Below are 18,821 nucleotides of genomic sequence, written 5' to 3' on the forward strand. Positions count from 1 at the left end.
CCAATCCTCCTCTTTTTGCTGAGGAAGACTGGCCCTGAGCTAAGATCCATGCCCATCTTCCTCCACTTTATATGTGGGACGCCTACTACAGCATGGCTTGCCAAGCAGTGTCATGTCCGCACCTGGGATCCGAACCGGCGAACCCCGGGCCGCCGAGAAGCAGAACGTGTGACCTTAACTGCTGCGCCACAGGGCCGGCCCCCACCTTCTCATTCTTAATGGGATTCTACTAAGAATTTTTAAAAAGGAGCACTTACCACTTGCCCTAACTGATGCGGGCCTCTTGGCAGTTCTACCTTTTAGCCTCAATTTTAATAAATTGCCCTCTTGCCTCCCCAGTCTCCTGAAAGCCTGTATTCAGAACCAGGTCACCAAGATCTGATCACCCGTCAGCAAACTAATAAACTTGAGCTTCAGGACTGGGTAAGGGAACCAATCGGTGCCTGGAGCTGGGCTGGAACCAGCGGGAGAACGTGACCCACGGCTGAGCGTCACCACGTCAGGGGTAGCCCAGGCCCTCGCCCAAAGTGGGGAATCAGGCGTTACCACTCCGCAATCAGCATGGGCCGTCACTAGCCAGGCCCCAGCGCCTGCTCAGGCAGAACACGGTCTTGGGACGGTGAGACTAGCCAAGCTGAAGAGAACAGTTCTGAAGAAAAAGGGCCGTCTGCAGGCCGCTGGCATTCCCAGGGACTGAGCCGCCTTCCTCGGCCACCTCTGATCTAAGGAGACAGGAAAGAACGACGAGCAACCGGAGCCTGCTCTCTCCCGCAGAACAAGCTGTGAAAGGCAGACAGGCCCGCCGCGCCCCCGCCCCGTCCCACCGACTCAAAGGCCACGCCCCGAAGGCCTAAGGCCCTCAGGAGGCCTCCCTGTGGCCGCTTGTAACCCCTGTGGTGGAACACGGTTCTTTGAACCGCCACTACCCGGGGCCTCCTGGCAGCCACAGGGGCGCCTCAGCTGGCATCTCCTGCCTCCTACATGGTTAGAGTCACTTCCCGTCCCCTCAGGCCCGCGCTGAGGCACAGGCTGCCGGGGGACAGCAGGTGGCCGGAGGGGAGGCAGTGAGGGCGTCCCGGGAGAGCCTGGGTGCCCCGCCCGCAGTGAGCCCCGCGGCCAGGGCAGGCGACCTGACCGAAGCCGCCCTCCGCTTCCCTCAAAGGCGGTGGTGGGACGGAGCGAGCGTCGCGCTGAGGAGACCAAGGGGAGAAGTCCCGACGAGCCAGCTGGCTCCGGGCAGCTAAGAAAAGCGGACAGCGTGCTTAGGACGACACCCCTCAGGCGGCAATTACAGTCTAAAAGGAGTATGGAGAGGATTCTGTCAGCCGGGCCACAGGCCACGAGCGAGAGGCCCGAGGAGGACTGGGAGAGGGCAAAGATCAGTGAGGGTTAGGCCGGGACAGCCACTGGCGCGGGTGAGTGGGGGAGTCGTCGTGTGAAGGGTCCCAGAGTCACCGGCAAGAGGGGCAGGCGGGCAGGGGGCCAGAGGGAAATGGCAGAAGAGCCCGACAGTGGAGAGCGGGGGAAGGAGCGAAGACACGACACAGCCAGGGCTCAGCGAAGTTGGGGCTCTGTGGGGACAGCCGGCGCCGCGGATCCGGGGCGGTGGAGACACGCTGAGAAGGGCGCGCCCCCTAGCGTCCCCGCCCCGCCAGGGCCCCGCCCCCGGCCCCGCCCCCGGCCCCGCCCGCGCGCAGGCCCGGCGCCGGCTTCCCTTGTTTCGCGCGGCCCTGTAGTTCCGGCTGTGGCGCGCGGGGGGAAAGTTTGTGCGGACGGACCGTGCCGACCATGGGCGCTGGGTGAGTGGGAAAGCCCGGGTCTCCGGACTGTCCTTTGTTGCTGGTTGGAGCCGCAGGAGAAGGGGTCAGAGGTGGGGAACGACGCAGGGCGGGCGCCCGGCCTTCCTGCTGCGCAGGCGGTCGCCCCGCGCCATCCCTGCGGCGCCGGTTCTGGGGCCCTGCTCTCGGCCTCCCCTCGCTCCGTGGCTGCGGGTCTCCAGCTCCGCGAAAACCCCAGGATTTCGGCCTCCTGCCCAGGCTTGGCCGCCCCCTCTTCCCCTAAGAGACTTCCAGATCTCAATTTTTGTTTGACTGATTTTATGGTAAAAATGCACCCCTAGTTGCAATCCAAACGCAGGAGTTCCGTATTTCCAGGCGGGCGGCTTAGAGATGGAGTCGCATCTGTGAGCTCGGCAGGACTCAGGCGACGGAAGTCAGGGTGACCGGGGGACCTCAGGGTGGGCGGGACCCTGGAAATTCGAGTGCCATCGCGCTTTGAGGGCGAAACTGCTGAGAATCATTCTTTATGAATGAGCTAATTGTCGTCCTCAGGGAAGAATCGTAAATGTGTGCTGATAGAGACTTGGCGTTAAGGCCATATCGGGTGGCTAGGGTCTCTTCTCAGGAGTAGATTGTTCTTGAGAAAGAGGACCCCTAGTTGTCTTAAGCTCTATATGTAAACAGTGAAAGGGGTGGGGCGGGGTCGGGACCTCGTGGGTAAGACTCAACCCACGTGAGAAAAAGATCGTGTTCTCACAGAATTGCTGGACTGTGATGGGCAGGGATTCTTTTTTTTTTTTTTCTTTTTAGGCCTAGACTGCTTGAGTGAACCATCCTTCAAGAACATTCAGTTCTCTCTCTCCTATGCTTACAACCGGAGTATTAAATTGGTTTCCCATGACTTTGCCGCCGTTAAGGAGGTGTGTTTGGGGGTGGACACAAATGCAACAGTCAGGAGAAAGAGCCAGCTCTAGAGGTGTCTGCAGAGAAGACCAGACTGCCAGCTGTGGTCACCTGTTTCAGTGTTACAGCAGATTTCATGGGCTTTCTTATACCTGACCTAAATCTATGTCTCCTATTCCCCATTCTTCTAAGAGGGGAGGGCAGTACTCCTCATGATCCCCAACTTTGCATAACATGAAGGCCTCTATGCATGAATGGCTGCTCTGCTGTGGGAGCTGGGTAAACTCTATAGGTGGGTAGAGGCATGAGTCCCTAGTATCTCCGCTTGAATGAGGAGGAGAGGAGGAAATGCATTTCTGGTGTCCAGAGTTAAAATTTATCATGTATTTTGCCAAATAATGTTCTCTCTAGTGATTAGGGGTAGTTCATTAGCCATTATCAAATATTTTGTCCCGCACGTACTGTGTGCCGGTTACTGTGATAGGTTCTGAGGGGACATTGGTGAGCAAAATCTGACATGATCTCTGCCCTTAGTGAGTTTATGGTCTAATGTAGTGTAGTTGCACCAGTGTTGTAGAGCACCTCACTTTTTGAACAACACAGCTGAGACCCAGAAAGAAAATAAAAAAGACTGAGTAAATGAAACAGTACCAAGTTGATACACCAAAGCTCATGCATTTGACACTGCAAGAAACCCACAGTCTCTCAGAGCCTGTTAACTTTGACTTTGGACACAGTTTTAACAAGCTTGATTACCTGGCTTACCAGCCTGTAGTAGCCAAGCAGCAGCGAATTAGAAAGAGGGAGGATGATTACAGAGGGTTACTGAGAAAAGTGGAATGCAAGCTGATGGTCTAAAAATTAATTATAAGGAGGAGGCTGAAACAGGGCACAACAGCCTGGATCCATTGAATACAAGGCATTGTTTCCATGTGTGTTCTATACAATACTTGTTCTCTGGGACCTGAACAGTAATTATGTGGAGAAGAGTTAAATGGGAAATACAAGGTTAGCAAATTAAACTGTATTCTTTGCTGTAGAAGTTTTCAGCATCTTTAATAAGGCCTGAACTCGTTTTTCTTGGAGCATCCCTCCAGAACAGTGTTCTGCAGCACACACTTGAGGGAGTGCTGGTATAAAGTAAAGCATCAGGGTAGCAGTGTGCTGGGCAGTATTGGGGTTTAGAGTGGTGATGCCACCTCATCATAACAGAGTGAATTATGTTTAACACACAGTGTTGAATGAGGCAGAAAAGAGGGATACACATTTTAATTTCTTCTATCAAAATGGTTAAACATTTTGGAATTCTAAGGAGTCTGGAAAAGTAATTTTTATCTCATTTAATCTTTATTGATACATGAAGCATTACTGTATTTGAAATGTATCTCAGGCCACTATGTGGTAAAAAGGCTTTTCATACTTGACTTGAGTTCCTGACCCCCATTTATAACATTGTTTCCACGAACCAGTATGTTCTGAGTTCCCAATAGCCTATTTACAAATGGAATTTTAGAATATCACATATTTGCAGGTGAACACTGTACTAAAATGAGCAGTCTAGCCACTGTTAAGTTTTTGAAGGAAGTTCTAAAAAAGAAAATGGTGAACATTAAATTTCTAACCTGTTTATGTCCATCCAGTCTTCCCTAATTGTACAAACACAGTGATTTTTATGAAGCTGTGATTAGTGTATACATACAATCCTGTGACCTGCTTTTCTCAATGACTAATACATTATATAAATATTTCTGATATCTACATATGTGCAATTATTTATAGCTATATGATATTTCATGTGTCAATAGACTTTAGTTTGCTTAATAATAGAGTAGCAGCAAGCTGTTGTCCCCCTGAGCAGGTCTGTATATCTGTGAACGTTTGATTTTTGAGCACAGGAATGTTTTCTTTATGCTACTTCTCAATCCATAATTTTACACAGCTCTTTGTTTTCTCCATTTCTTATACATTTTGACTTTAGTACACAATTTCATGAGATAATGCCAGCTGTCATACATATTCTTTAATTTTGTTCTTTTCCTTCACAGTTAGAACGCTGTTGCTCAGTTTATGTACGATGAGCACTACTGAGACTAGCAGTTGATTGCTTTTGTCATGCTTACAGATTTCCTGCTTTGTCTAATTTGGATTATGGCTTTACCAGCCCTTTTATTTTCATATGTTGCATTCATTTTAACCAAAAAAGAGGCACTAAACAACAAGATAATTAAACATTTGCACAAATACAGCTCTATTGATTAAGATAGTGATAGTTCCCAAAAAGAATGACTGATTGTCAAAAAGCGCCACCATATAACAAGTAGAAATGTTCTTTAGTAAATTAAGTGTTGGAGAGGTGATGTAGGCGTGTTTGTTATATTAAGTTGTATAAAATTTGAAAGTATAAAAGTCAAGGCTACCTGAATTTAATGTTGTTTTTTTTAAATACAAATACTTAAGGTGGTCCTTGATTTATGACCACTTAGTGAGTGACTCTAGGAGTGGTCCTCATAGTGAACTAAAAGCTGCTTGCTTCCCTCCCACTGAATTCTCTGCAAATTTGCCCTCACCTCAGCTTAAATGGGGTTTGCCTTCACTCATTTCTGGAAAGTTTGGTTAAAATTATGGTGAAAAACATACTTTTTTCTCTCCATGACATGTAAGACCTAATTATATTTACTTTCTACAGCACTTCTCTATCTATAGCTGTCTGTCTACGTTCTGACTGGGAACACTGGGATCATTTTCATCATGCCGACGGTGGTGGTGATGGATGTATCCCTTTCCATGACCCGACCTGTGTCTCTCGAGGGGTCTGAGGAATATCAGCGCAAGCACCTAGCAGCCCATGGTTTGACAATGCTGTTTGAGCACATGGCCACAAATTACAAGCTTGAGTTTACAGCCCTAGTGGTTTTTTCATCACTCTGGGAGCTGATGGTTCCCTTCACAAGAGATTATAACACCCTCCAGGTACAAAAAGGAATGAGTTATTGTGTATACAGGACCCAAATTTATAGGGAGGAAAGCAGTGTTATCATGTTGCACTGAATATTTAGAACTTGGTATTATTTAATGATAAGTCTATGAGTATAATATCTGAGTGTAGCTGTAAAACAAGGATTCACAACCAGTAGGCCATATGCCTTTGGTAGAGCTATGAGTTAGAGCTGTGAGTTGTAGCCTTATTTTCTGGACTTCTCTGTGGAAACGGGAGGATGTCAGCATGTAGTGCCCCATTCCCTAAAGTTAGGGTCTGTAGGTTCAACACTTTACTCTTCTACTTTCCTGTAAAACTTGAGGAGATGAAAAACAGCCATTCCTTAGAAAAAAACTTATTCTAGAGTAATTCAAAACTGTATTTCTTCTCCAACAAATAGCCTTTGATTTGCAGATGCTAAGAAATTATAATTTATAAACCTCAATTGATAGGTGTTATTTTCCAAAGATGTTGTCTGTGATATACCAGAGAATTTACTTTCTGATATCTAAACCATTAACATTTCCAACAGTGTCTTGCCCATAGTGAGCAGTCAGTAAGTGTCTGTGGAATTAAATCAAAGAATTTAGTAATTGCTATGCAGTTGAGAAATCCAGGATCAATATAGTGTGATTTTTTTAAAATATAAGTAATAAAATTTTTAAAAAGTCATTCTGCTTAATAACTCACGTTTTTAAGTGACTCAAAAGCTTTCATTTTTTTAAATCATTTTCTAAAAAGGTTTTATGGGTTTTTTTTGAGGAAGATTAGCTCTGAGCTAACATCTGCTGCCAATCTTCCTCTTTTTGCTAGGAAGACTGGCCTTGAGCTAACATCCATGCCCATCTTCCTCTTCTTTATATGTGGGACTTCTGCCACAGCATGGCTTGCCAAGCAGTGCATGGGTCCGCACTCAAGATCTGAACTGGCGAACCCCGGGCTGCCAAAGCAGAACATGTGAAGTTAACTGCTGCACCACTGTACTGGCCCCTCAAAAGCTTTTTTTAAAATTGCAGTGGATTTCTTAAAAGCGAATAAGGATTTTGGATGGTCAGCAGTTCTGAAATTTAGAGAATTGCTGTATAAGTAGTACAGAGTCGTGATTAAAACCAAGATTCCTGGAGTCAGACTGACTGGGTTCATATCTAGACTCTGCCACCTCTAGGCACAAGATCTAGGAAAGTTACCTAATCATTCTGTACCTTAGGTTTCTCATTTTAAAAATGGGTTAATAATCTATACCTTATAGGATGTTGTGATGATTAAATGCATGTAAAATGTCTAGAATGGTGTTTAGGAAAGAGTTAGTACTCAGTAAATTTTGTCATTATTTTTGTGATGTGTTAAAAATTCTTGATTTTAATTATTTCCTTCAAGGTCCACTCATAAAGATAGGAACTTGGTGGACTGTTTACTCTCACCTGATAAGAGGATGGAATAAAGAGAAGCTCTTTTAATTATCCTTCATAGTTGAGGAAGTCTGTTTTACTGTTTTTCTTTAAGAACCTATGCTTTTGGGCTCCCAGAAACACAATGTCCCCTGTATAACATTCATACTTTGAACAGTTTATGTTGTTTTCTAATAACAAATTAAAACAATAAAGAATAATGAGCAATTTTATCTTTTATTCAATCAGGAAGCACTAAGTAATATGGATGATTATGATAAAACCTGCTTGGAGTCTGCATTAGTTGGTGTTTGCAATATTGTTCAGCAGGAATGGGGTGGTGCAATTCCTTGCCAGGTAATGATCAATTCTTTTTCATTGCCCTGAGTTAAAAACATTAACCACTGAGATGCTTTGATTTTCTTCAGACTCTGACACAGCATGCATTGTAATTTCCACAAACTACATTATACACTGTTGATATCTTTTTAAAAGAAGGCACTAAATCAATGCTAATATGCTCAGAAAGCAGTACAGTTATGCCTTAAGGAAAGCATCCTCCTAATAAATTGACTTATTGCAAACTAATATTGTTTGTATAAAGCACAGAGGGCTCACAGTGGAATTTCAGAACTAACACTCCCTGAAAGGGGTGATTATAGTTTTGAGTGATAGGATTATAAACGTTAGTACAATATAGTCTATCTTCATTATCTCAGTGTAGCATTTATTTAGCAAACTTGTAACCGTCTCAACTATTTGAGTTGTCTAAAAAGTGAAGAGTATGAATTTCATAAAATCTCTTGTCCTTTACTTAGAGTCTCTAGTCAGTCCACATTAGTATCAAATCTGAGCAGAGTAGTAGCAGAAAAAGAGAATTGGAAGTTTGCTGTAAACAGGTACCTTGAGAAGTAGTAGCATATTTTAAAGGGGAAAACAGAAAAATTGCTAAAAGGAAAATTGTAATAGTCTACAACAGGAGTCAGCAAACTTTTTCTGTATTTTAGGGTTTGTAGGTGTCTGTGGCAACTCCTCAACTCTGCTGTCATAGCATGAAAGCAGCTGTAGATAATAAGTAAATAAATGGGCATGGCTGTCTCCCTAATAAAACTTCATTTACAAAAACAGGCAGTTAGTCATAGTTTGCCAGCCCCTGGTGTATGATTTTTTTTTTTTGGAAGATTAGCCCTGAGCTAACTGCTGCCAATCCTCCTCTTTTTGCTGAGGAATACTGGCCCTGAGCTAACATCCGTGTCCATCTTCCTCTACTTTATATGTGGGATGCCTACCACAGCATGGCTTAGCCAAACGGTGCCATGTCCGCACCCAGGATCCAAACCGGCGAACCCCGGGCCACCGAAGCGGAACATGCGAACTTAACTGCTGCACCACCCAGCCGGCCCCTGATTTCTTATTATGGGGTCAAACATAGAATTCCTCAGTAGTGTCAGTGGCATCCCTGGTATTGATTTTTTAATTAAAAATAAGGTTGTGGTTGCCTGGGGGTGAGGAAAGGATAGGGGTTGACTCGAAGGGCAAGAGAATATGCGCAGTGATGGAACTGGTCTTTATCTTGATTGTAGGAGTAGTTACATCACTGAATGCAATTGTCAGAACTCAGAACTGTATACTAAAAAGGGTAAAATTTATTCCATGTCAATTATATCTCAATAAACCCAACTTTTTTTTACATTGTTTTTTATTACTGCAAAAACCACCTTGTTTTATGCAGTATGAACTCCTGGGTTAATGAAGACCCTGAGCTACGACTAAAAGGTTAAATCAAATCACTTTAGTGGACACTTTCTTAAAAAGCCAGTAAATGCCTTTTAATCATTTTCTTTTCAGAAATAAAAACGTTTGGCAACTTACTTGATAAATAATATTTATTTGGTAAATCCATACATACAGAATATCTAATTTCCTGACAGTATACTGAATAAGTGAAGTTTCGTTGTCAGTATCTTTTGAACTGGAAGCTAGCAGGTAGCACAGTTTCATTTGCTACTTCAGTCGTCTCAGACAAAAAACTCGGAAAGTATGTCAGAGCCAGACATTGTGCACCATGCAGACTTCTGCATTTTGCTGTTTTTTTCTTCCCTTGCAAAAAGGAAGACTCTGCATTTGAGATGTACTGTACTCTGAGGGCAAGGAGATGGGCCTGAATTCACTTGGACTGCTTGATGAATTTCGGGGTAAACCAGGTCCAAAACACTGTACTAGAGGTGGAAGTTATTAGAGATTGTTTTTTATAATCAGTTACTATCAAATGGATTTATTTTAATATGCAACTTTTTAACTAATCTTTTTGACAGCTGGACTATGTTTTCATTATCTGAGGAAAGTCTGTGTCATTTTGACAATACATGAAATATTTCATTATCACACAGCGTCTGAAAAAGTTAGTGGTAGAAATAAATCATTATATAGCAATTGTTGGTACCTAGAAGAGAAAATTGCCTAGTAGTCAATTGACTGTCTTCCCAAAAGATGACATCTCTCCAGGGGACCTCTGTTAAGCATTCTTGGGCTTTAGAAGTAAGTGCCAATCTTGGTACTTCATATTGTGCAACCACCTAATGCTGCCTTAATGGCCTGTTATTATCAAGTTACTAGGCTAGGCTAGGGAGAGCAAAAATAATCCTCCCCTGGAATGCTTGGAAAGCCCACCTCCCACAGAATTGCTTTGAAGCAATGAGGAAAAGGAAAATGATTTGTAACCACCATCTAATGTTGGTATATTTTGAAAGCTTTTTCAAATTACGGAGTTGATTAAGAATGCATTTTAAAGATCTTGTACACATCTGGTTAAATGGCTTTTACAAATACGTCTTAAAAGCGGTTGTCATTTTAGTCAACTAGGGGTAGAGTTTATCATCTTTGAAAATAAAGTGTCAAGGTGCAGACTTCTGTGCTGGTACTTCCTAGGGACGCGTGTAAAATAAGTCCTCATGCGATTTTTGACATTGGTGCCTTAGGTGCCAACTCCTTATCTTAGAGATGGAGTTCTAGTTTTAACACAATAAAGTAAGAACTGGTTATGAATGTTTTTGCCCTTTTTTTAAGTGTTCATAGGTAGATGCTTTTTTTTTTTTAGGTTTAATTAGATAAAATACAGTAAAATGCATAGATCTTAAATACACAGTTCACTGCATTTTGACAAATGCATACGTCTATGTAACCATTACTCCAATTAAGGTATAGACATTTCCATTACCCCAGTTTCCTCATGCCCCTTTCTAGTCAATATCCTCACACGTCCCAGACCCCTGTTTGATTTATCTTAGCTTTGTTTTACCTGTTCCAGAACTTCATATAAATAGAATCATACAGTGTATACTCTTTTGTGTCTGTCATCTTTCACTTGACAAAATGTTTTTGAGATTTATTCACTTGGTTGCTTGTGTCCCTGCAGAGGCAGGTTTTTGAGTATAAATGCAATTAGGGAGAAGGGAAAAATTGCTAAATGAAACTGCTTTAAATGTTATTTCATGTACAAACCTCTCACTTTTTGTAAACAGGTTGTTCTTGTGACTGATGGCTGTCTTGGCATTGGCAGAGGGTCCCTGCGGCATTCCTTAGCTACTCACAGTCAGCGAAGTGAGAACAACCGGTTTCCACTGCCTTTCCCTTTCCCGTCTAAGTTATACATCATGTGCATGGCAAATTTGGAGGAGGTGATGCGTTTTACTAAGTTCTTTATCGTTTGATTAGATACATTTTAAGACTCAGTTTATTTTTCATTATATTCTATTAATATTTTATTGCATGTACTAGAACATTGAACTCCATTGGTTTCAGTTGAGGCTGGTCACTAACTATATTTGAAAAGACTGGGTCTCAAATGCTCATTGAAAGTTCAGAGTGTTGGGGCCGGCCCGGTGGCACAGCGGTTAAGTGCACACGTTCTGCTTCGGCGGCCCGGGGTTTGCCAGTTCGGATCCCGGATGCGGACATGGCACCACTTGGCAAGCCATGCTGTGGTAGGCATCCCATATATAAAGTAGAGGCAGATGGGCATGGATGTCAGCTCAGGGCCAGTTTTCCTCAGCAAAATGAGGAGGATTGGCAGCAGTTAGCTCAGGGCTAATCTTTCTCAAACAAAACAAAACAGAAAGTTCAGAGTGTTGCACCATCTCAGGGAACACAGCTGAGTTGTTATCCATCGTGCTTCCCACAAAGACTCTTCAATGCTGAGGCGTTGAATGTTCTTTTTGGTATTAGGTATTTCCCTCATTTAGGAATTCTTGTGTCTATTCCATCAGAAATGTTGACAGAAGTGTGCTTGATTTTTTTTGTAAAGTATCGTTACTCTGATGTTTGTTTTATTAAACTCTGCTTCCTGGTTTTCCCACTTATTTGGGAAAGTTATTTAACCTTTCTTCACCTCAGTTTTTCGATCTGTAAAATGTAGATAATGATGTTTCTTACCAAAAGATGTTGGACACACTTTGGAGGGAAGATACTCTGTAAATACCAGCTGTGGTCACCTCTGAGAATCTTTGCAAAACTACTTCTGAATGAAATAGCTCTTAGTGTTATCATTTTATATAACATTCCTCTTTGGTAACCTTTTGTCAAAATTGTTCCAGTTATTTTCCTTCTCGCATTGTTAAAAAAATCATCATTGTTATTTATTGCCTGTGTTGTTGTGATGGGCATGACCTTGGTGTACTGATAGTAACCTGGCATTTTGTGCCACTTTAAAAGAGTCATCTGTTTTGCTTTGTAGCTTCAGAGCACTGATTCCTTGGATTGCCTTGAGCGTCTCATAGATTTAAACAATGGTGAAGGGCAGATTTTTACTATTGATGGCCCCCTGTGCTTGAAAAATGTACAGTCTATGTTTGGGTAAGTATATACTTAGAGCTTTCTTGCCTTCTTACAATCTATTATTACCATTTGGTATCCAGCAATAAAATCTATTTTACTATTTCTAATTGTGTCGTTTCATGTTCCCCAAGTTGCACATTTTTCAGATATGATAATCGGTAGTAGTGATTTTTGTTAAAGTTCATTCCCTTTTAAATTAAGCGTGACTAAATCTATAATGCCTGTTGATGTTGACTTCCTTACAATGACTCAGCAATTTCAAAGATTAACTTGCTTTTGGGCTTTTCAGAGTTGAAATTTCCGGGGCCGGCCCAGTGGCGCAGTGGTTAAGTTCCCATGTTCTGCTTCTTGGTGGCCCGGGGTTCGCCAGTTCGGATCCCAGGTGCAGACATGGCACCACTTGGTACGCCATGCTGTGGTAGGCATCCCACATGTAAAGTAGAGGAAGATGGGCATGTATGTTAGCTCAGGGCCAGGCTTCCTCAGCAAAAAGAGGAGGACTGGCAGTAGTCAGCTCAGGGCTAATCTTCCTCAAAAAAAAAAAAAAAGAATTGAAATTTCCTTACCGAAAATGTCAGATTTTGTTCTGTTTCACAAATGGTCAGCTCTTAGTTTTGGAGTCAGCTTGAAGGGAAAACAAACTTTGCATCTTGAAAAAATTACTTTTGTATGTGTCATACTATTCTTCCTATAACAATTAATTATCATATTCTAGAAAACTGATAGATCTGGCATATACGCCTTTCCATGCTGTTCTCAAGTGTGGCCACTTAACTGCTGATGTGCAAGTCTTCCCCCGGCCAGAACCTTTTGTTGTAGATGAGGAAATCGATCCTATCCCGAAAGTCATTAATACAGGTAAGTTTTTTTAACTTCCTTCTTAGTTCTTCTGTTATCCTTACTTTCTTCTAACTTCTGACTTTTATTCTCTATCCAGGAGGGTTGAAAAGAAATATAAATTCTGATACTAGGGTGCTTTTGTCTTCAGTGTACATTTTAGATGGGAGGATGAATTGTGTTAAGGGGTGGTGGATTACTGATCTTTCATGATGAGGTCATGAGTTACTCTCCAATCCTAGATAATTGTAACCACAAATTACTAGAGTTGGAAATCGTGGCCAGATTCACTAGCATTGAAATCCTTGAGGTAATTCTTAATAGAGATACTAAGATTAATTAACATCATAATTAAGGTCATATATGAAGTGCTAACTTCTAGACTTGACTCTTCCTGTGTGACCCTGGATAAGTCACTTCAGTTTTTACTGGTTAGGTGAGTGGAATCAACCAGATGATCTCTAGGGTCTCAGCTCTAATGCATTGTACCCCTCTAGCCCACTGCTTGTATTATGAGTAAAAGAAAGCGATGTGCTACTGCTGTTACCTGGTTCATGTTGCTGGTGCTGTGCTTAGCTGAGATTGGCAAAGTGAAGAGTCAAAAGTAACAAGGAATAGTGCAGAGGAGAGTTGTCTCCTGTTGGTGGGTGGGTTCCTTGAGTGGTGGGTACATGCTAAACTGTCACTGTTTCAGTCACCACTGCAGCTTTAGTAACTAGCATAATGTCTAATGCATTGCAGGTGTTCACTAGGTCATTGTTGAATCAACAAATGATTAACATTAAGTGCACAGTAAATGTTAATTTCATTTTTGGGTTTGCAGATTGTAAGGAGTTTTAGAGTGAAGGTCTGTGCACAGGCTTTTTATTTTTTGTGCCTTTTGCTCCTGCTGTCTGAAGTAGGGCATCCATCTCCTCCATTGTGGCTAGACAGCAGTGTAGTAAGCTGTGCCAAATGTCGTATTGCCTTCAAAACAGTTAGATTCCACTTCCCTCCCATCCTTTTCTGATGAATAACTTTGAATAAGTCTTCTCTTTCCCGTATAAACTTTTAGTTCAAGATCTTCATTAAAGCTTATATTTAAACCACTTTAAAATGTAGGCCTTTTTCTGCTCAAATGAAAATATAACTGCTTATGCTGATTCATTTGTTACTCTGCTAAAGAAGGTAATGACAGCAGATCTCCAGAGAATCAGATTTCCTGATGTGTTAGAAGTACAGTGTACTTACCAAGATCCTGATTTTTAAAACTTGTTTTGAGAAAATGAGTGTCTATATGCCTAGAAGAAAGACTGAAAAGCAATTCAATAAAACATTAATAGAGGTTTTCTTTGATGATGAGTGACTTTATTTTTCTTCTTTACAATTTTTCATGTTTCCCAAGTTTTTATACTATTTATATAATCAGAAAAAAAAGTTTAAAAAAGTACTTTGGGTTGCAACTTTTATTTCTTATTTATTTTGGGTTTTCAAAAAATACTTTTGGTCTTTAATACAGCTTCTATAAAGCAAAGAAATCATTGTCATATTTAGAGTGCTACCTTGGTTTTGTAGAGAATATATTTCTTTATCAGGGAAATGTTTTTAATGCAATACTGTTACCTCCAAGGACAGCTGCTTGTTGTAGAAGTGTTGACACTGCCCCCTGGTGACCTGAACACCCCTAACTATACAGAGGGATTTGACTTTTAAGCTTTTTTGCCTTGGCTGGGGACCTAGCCTCATAAAAATAAAGTCTAGCTGATTTGTCATATAACTTAAATTCCTTAAATAAAAGACAATTATCTTTATTTCCTTAGCTACTTAAAGTGCAAATTATTAAAGTCATCCAGAGAAACTTCTAATAACCTTTCTAGTCATCATATTTGAATTCCCAACCTAAACATTGTATTTATGAAACCTAGTATATAGAAAATAATGTACTTTCCCAGCATGAATTAATTCTATGTTGATTCCTTCCTGTTAGATTTGGAAATAGTGGGATTTATTGATATAGCTGATATTTCAAGTCCCCCAGTTCTGTCCAGACATCTGGTCCTACCTATAGCACTTAACAAAGGTGAGTTCTCTTTCTGTTCATTTGAAGCATCTTATTATCCATATGAAGTATCTTATTATCTAAAGTTATTCTTGAATGTTAGATAGTAGGATAGCCCATTTTGCAGAATTTCAGGGAAAAGAATAGTGATTGGATTGAATTTTTTAAAAATGGAATGTTGCCTAATATATTAGAAAACTAATTCTGCTACTGTACACTGTGGAAAGCATTTTGACACATTTATTGTATGTTGCTTTGTTAATTTATAGTCCTCTTTAGAGATGAGAATGTTGTCTCTTATCCACATCTCTGCCTCTCCTGGTAGGAGCATGCTGAGGAAGCTAAAGTAGTTCTTAGAGGGTTCCCTGATAAATATGGAAGTTAAATACAGCTTCATAAGGGGAGGGACCACATCCCTTCTCTACCAATGCCTAGCATGTAGTAGATCTCAGTAAATTCTGTTGAATGAATGGATGAATCCAGGCCCTTGTGAGGTGAGGCCTCATCACTGCGGAATATACCTCTCCAGGAACTGTAAAGTCATGTCCCCCAAATTCAGCCTTCTTTGGAGAACGTTAGTCTTTAGCACTTTAAACTTCTCTTTTCTCTGTTGTAGGCTGACCATCCACTTTATATTCACCTGCTTTCTCCAAGGAGTGTATGTAGTCAATCAGGTTTCCACTCACTGAGTTATGATCACATTCCATTTATGTCCAGTTATCTCAGTTGGAGTGTTGGGTATTCCGTAACCCTTAATCATACATTCAGAGATATGCTGATCTTGATATGTAACCACACATGGCTTATTGTGATCATTGTGTTTATAATTTACCTTATTGTTTTTGATTAGATATTGATAACAAGCAACTTTCCCTTATTTCTAAGTTCCTGGGGGAATTCTGCATGCCCATATAAACTTCCAAGAAAGAAAATGGGCAAAATGAAGAGTTTGTGTAGGGGAATGGTGGAAAAGAAAGTATGGGAAGGCAAAATGGGACTTTCTTGTAAGGGCTATTGAAAATCAAGCTAAACTGGGCAAATTCCTCCTGTTGAATGAGAAAGTCTTTGAATGAGATTAAGCGACAGATAGTTCCAGAGGGAAGTTAATTGTAGGAATATTCATCTGTCAGCAGAGTGTATAAGAGAACCTGGAGTTGGAGAGTCAGGTCAAGAAGCTTATGGAGTAATTGCTGTTCACTTTTGGGGGTCCCATCCATGTGCTGCTTGAAGATGGTCAGTTGAAAGCACTCTTGACACCTCTGAATCTGTGGTTCTATTTAGATGGTGCCTGGGGCCAGCCCGGTGGTGCAGCGGTTAAGTGCACACATTCCGCTTCGGCGGCCCGGGGTTCGCCAGTTGGGATCCCGGGTGCGGACATGGCACCGCTTGGCAAGCCATGCTGTGGTAGGCGTCCAACATATAAAGTAGAGGGAGATGGGCATGGATGTTAGCTCAGGGCCAGTCTTCCTCAGCAAAAAGAGGAGGATTGGCAGCAGCTCAGGGCTAATCTTCCTCAAAAAAAAAAAAGATGGTGCCTGAAGCCTGCAGAGAGCATCTATCTGAGTGTCCTAGTGGAAACTGTGGAAAGCTGATCGTTTTGTGTAGCAGCTTTACTGAAATATAATTCACATACCATACACTTCACTCATTTAAAGAGTACAACTCAGTAGTTTTTAGTGTATTTATAGAGTTGCACAACCATCACCACAGTTAACGTTAGAATTCGAGTTTTAGAATTTTTACCCCCCCACAAAAGATACCCTTTAGCTGTCAACCCCTAATCCCCATCTCCCTCAGCCCCAGGTGACCGCTAATGTCAGTTCTGCCTCGATAAATTTGCTATTCTGATGTTTTATATTAAATGGAATTCATATAACATATGAAAACTGATTTTTATATAGATGTTGGAAAACCAGAATATGAGTTTTTCTTACTTATTATAATACTCCTTTATAACTTTGTATACTTTCCCTCCTAGGCTAGAAACAGCCAAGAGTATAAGTGGGGTTTGAGGTTTATGTAGTGAATCTCAGCCTGACCTGTTTTCTTTTCGCAGAAGGTGATGAGGTGGGTACTGGCATAACAGATGACAATGAAGATGAAAATTCAGCCAATCAGATTGCAGGCAAAATACCCAACTTTTGTGTCCTCCTCCATGGCAGCCTAAAAGTGGAAGGAATGGTGGCAATAGTTCAATTAGGGTAAGAAACTTTGTTTACCTTTTGGCTGAGTGAAAGGGAGAATCAATTTACAGAGTGAAGTATTTCCCAGACTTTTCTGAAAGAAATAGAAAGATCCTCATCACCTTTTTCCTCTCCTCGCCATACCCTTCCCACTTCTCATCACCTTCTAAACTGTTCTTTAAATCGTCCCCTAGAATAAGTACAGAGTGAGCTTTTTCATTATATTGCTTTTATATCTTTTCTCAGTTTTCCTCTTTTCTTTCCTATCTGGGAAACCTGGGTTCAGTTATAGCAATGCTACTAACTTGCTATAAGATCTTATGCAATATTCACAGACTCCTCAGCTATAAAATGAAGGGGTAGAAATAAATTTTAAAAGATGCTGATAGGGGCTGGCCCCATTCCCAAGTGGTTATGTTTATGTACTCTGCTTCTGCAGCCCAGGGTTTCGCTGGTTCAGATCCTGGGCACGGCCATGGCACTGCTCATTAGGCCATGCTGAGGCGGCATCCCACATGCCACAACTAGAAGGACCCACAACTAAAATATACAACTATGTACTGGGGGGATTTGGGGAGAAAAAGCAGAAAAAAAAGATGCTGATAACATTGATTGAACATTTTACTATGGGCGAGGGACTCCTCTAGGCACTTGACATATGTTAACTCCTTAATTCTTCACAACAACACTATGCAGGAGGTTTCAGTATTATCCTCATTATATAGATGAGGAAACCAAGGCTTAGAGAGGTCAAGGAACTTGCTCAAGGTCACACAGCTAGTGAATGAAAGAGCCAGGATTCTTACCCTGCATTCTGACTCCGGAGCCCATGCTCATAGCCACTCGGCTGTATTCCTTCCCTACAAGGAAGGCCCTAGTAGCTTTCGCATTTGCTGCAGTCTTGGAATTTGCAAAACTCTCTTCTTCCCTTTCTGTAATACCTATTGTTAGGAAAGAAGAGGTGACTGATCATCTCCTGGCCGTCACCTGGGGTTGACTAGTATCAAGAGGTTAGGAGTACTCAGAGGAAGCACAGCTCCATTTCTGCTTCAGTTAAAATTAGCTGGTCCAAAAAGAAGAATGCTGTTATAATTAGGTATCAGTTTGCTGTGTGTCTTGGTACCCAAGCTAATTGTACTGGCTCTGACTATGAGAATCACCTGGAACCCTTTGAGAAGCAGAGACAGCTAGGTGATGGCTTTGTGCCCTGTGTTAGAAGGGCTTCTCTGTGTTGGTGCTGCTGTGACTGACTCAGGGAGGCAGCTGAAAAGACCTATAGTGGCAGCCCTTACTCCTCACCACCCCTGCAGCTACTTGCTGCCCTTGTGATATTTTTGTTCTCTTTTAAGACTGCTTTTGATTTCCATATCTGCATAATTTTTCCTGAATAATACTACATGTCCCAGAGGAATGGTAATATTAGGGGGCAGCAGTATGCATTTTCAGGTTTAGGGTTTGGCTTTAGTAAAAGTGATGCGCCGGATTTCAAAGCTGAAGTCCATGTCTCTCAAGAGAAAAACACAGGCTAGACTTATTTAACTTGACAGTCCCAGGCTTGATCTTCTTCTGATCTTCTATCTTCTTTCCGTCTAGTCCTGAATGGCATGGAATGCTCTACTCCCAAGCTGACAGCAAGAAGAAATCAAACCTCATGATGTCTCTCTTTGAGCCTGGCCCAGAACCTCTCCCATGGCTAGGGAAAATGGCACAGTTGGGTCCTATTTCAGGTATCACCCAGATCAGATTTTATTTATCTTGCCTTTGTTTTCTCTTTGCTATTCTGAATGGCTCTGACTGTGCAGTCAGAGAGATGTGTGATCTCTGTTATGGGTATGCTGTGGTCTCTGATGCAGGATTTGTATATGGAAAACCCCAAGAGAGTTT

General features: G+C 41.9%; 1 protein-coding gene across 23 annotated transcripts in view; it reads left to right on the top strand.

The window, feature by feature from the left end:
- The first annotated feature begins 241 nt into the window (after nucleotides 1-241).
- Nucleotides 242-18,821, top strand: part of INTS14 (integrator complex subunit 14) — a 31,360-nt gene continuing 12,780 nt past the window's right edge. For 3 of the 23 annotated variants that reach the window (XR_011439851.1, XR_011439852.1, XM_070270445.1), the window contains exons 1-11: nucleotides 1,683-1,799; nucleotides 2,589-2,698; nucleotides 5,368-5,651; nucleotides 7,296-7,403; nucleotides 10,568-10,723; nucleotides 11,779-11,897; nucleotides 12,595-12,737; nucleotides 14,683-14,775; nucleotides 16,036-16,158; nucleotides 16,811-16,955; nucleotides 18,531-18,664. Coding sequence is in view for 21 of the 23 variants with exons in the window: in XM_070270445.1 (XP_070126546.1) it covers nucleotides 5,430-5,651; nucleotides 7,296-7,403; nucleotides 10,568-10,723; nucleotides 11,779-11,897; nucleotides 12,595-12,737; nucleotides 14,683-14,775; nucleotides 16,036-16,158; nucleotides 16,811-16,955; nucleotides 18,531-18,664 (1,243 nt within the window). In the remaining 2 variants the exon portion in view is untranslated. The other 20 variants (XM_070270448.1, XM_023655185.2, XM_070270505.1 and 17 more) reach the window with 20 other exon arrangements.

Source organism: Equus caballus, chromosome 1 (assembly GCF_041296265.1).
Source record: "Equus caballus isolate H_3958 breed thoroughbred chromosome 1, TB-T2T, whole genome shotgun sequence".
Taxonomy (NCBI): domain Eukaryota; kingdom Metazoa; phylum Chordata; class Mammalia; order Perissodactyla; family Equidae; genus Equus; species Equus caballus.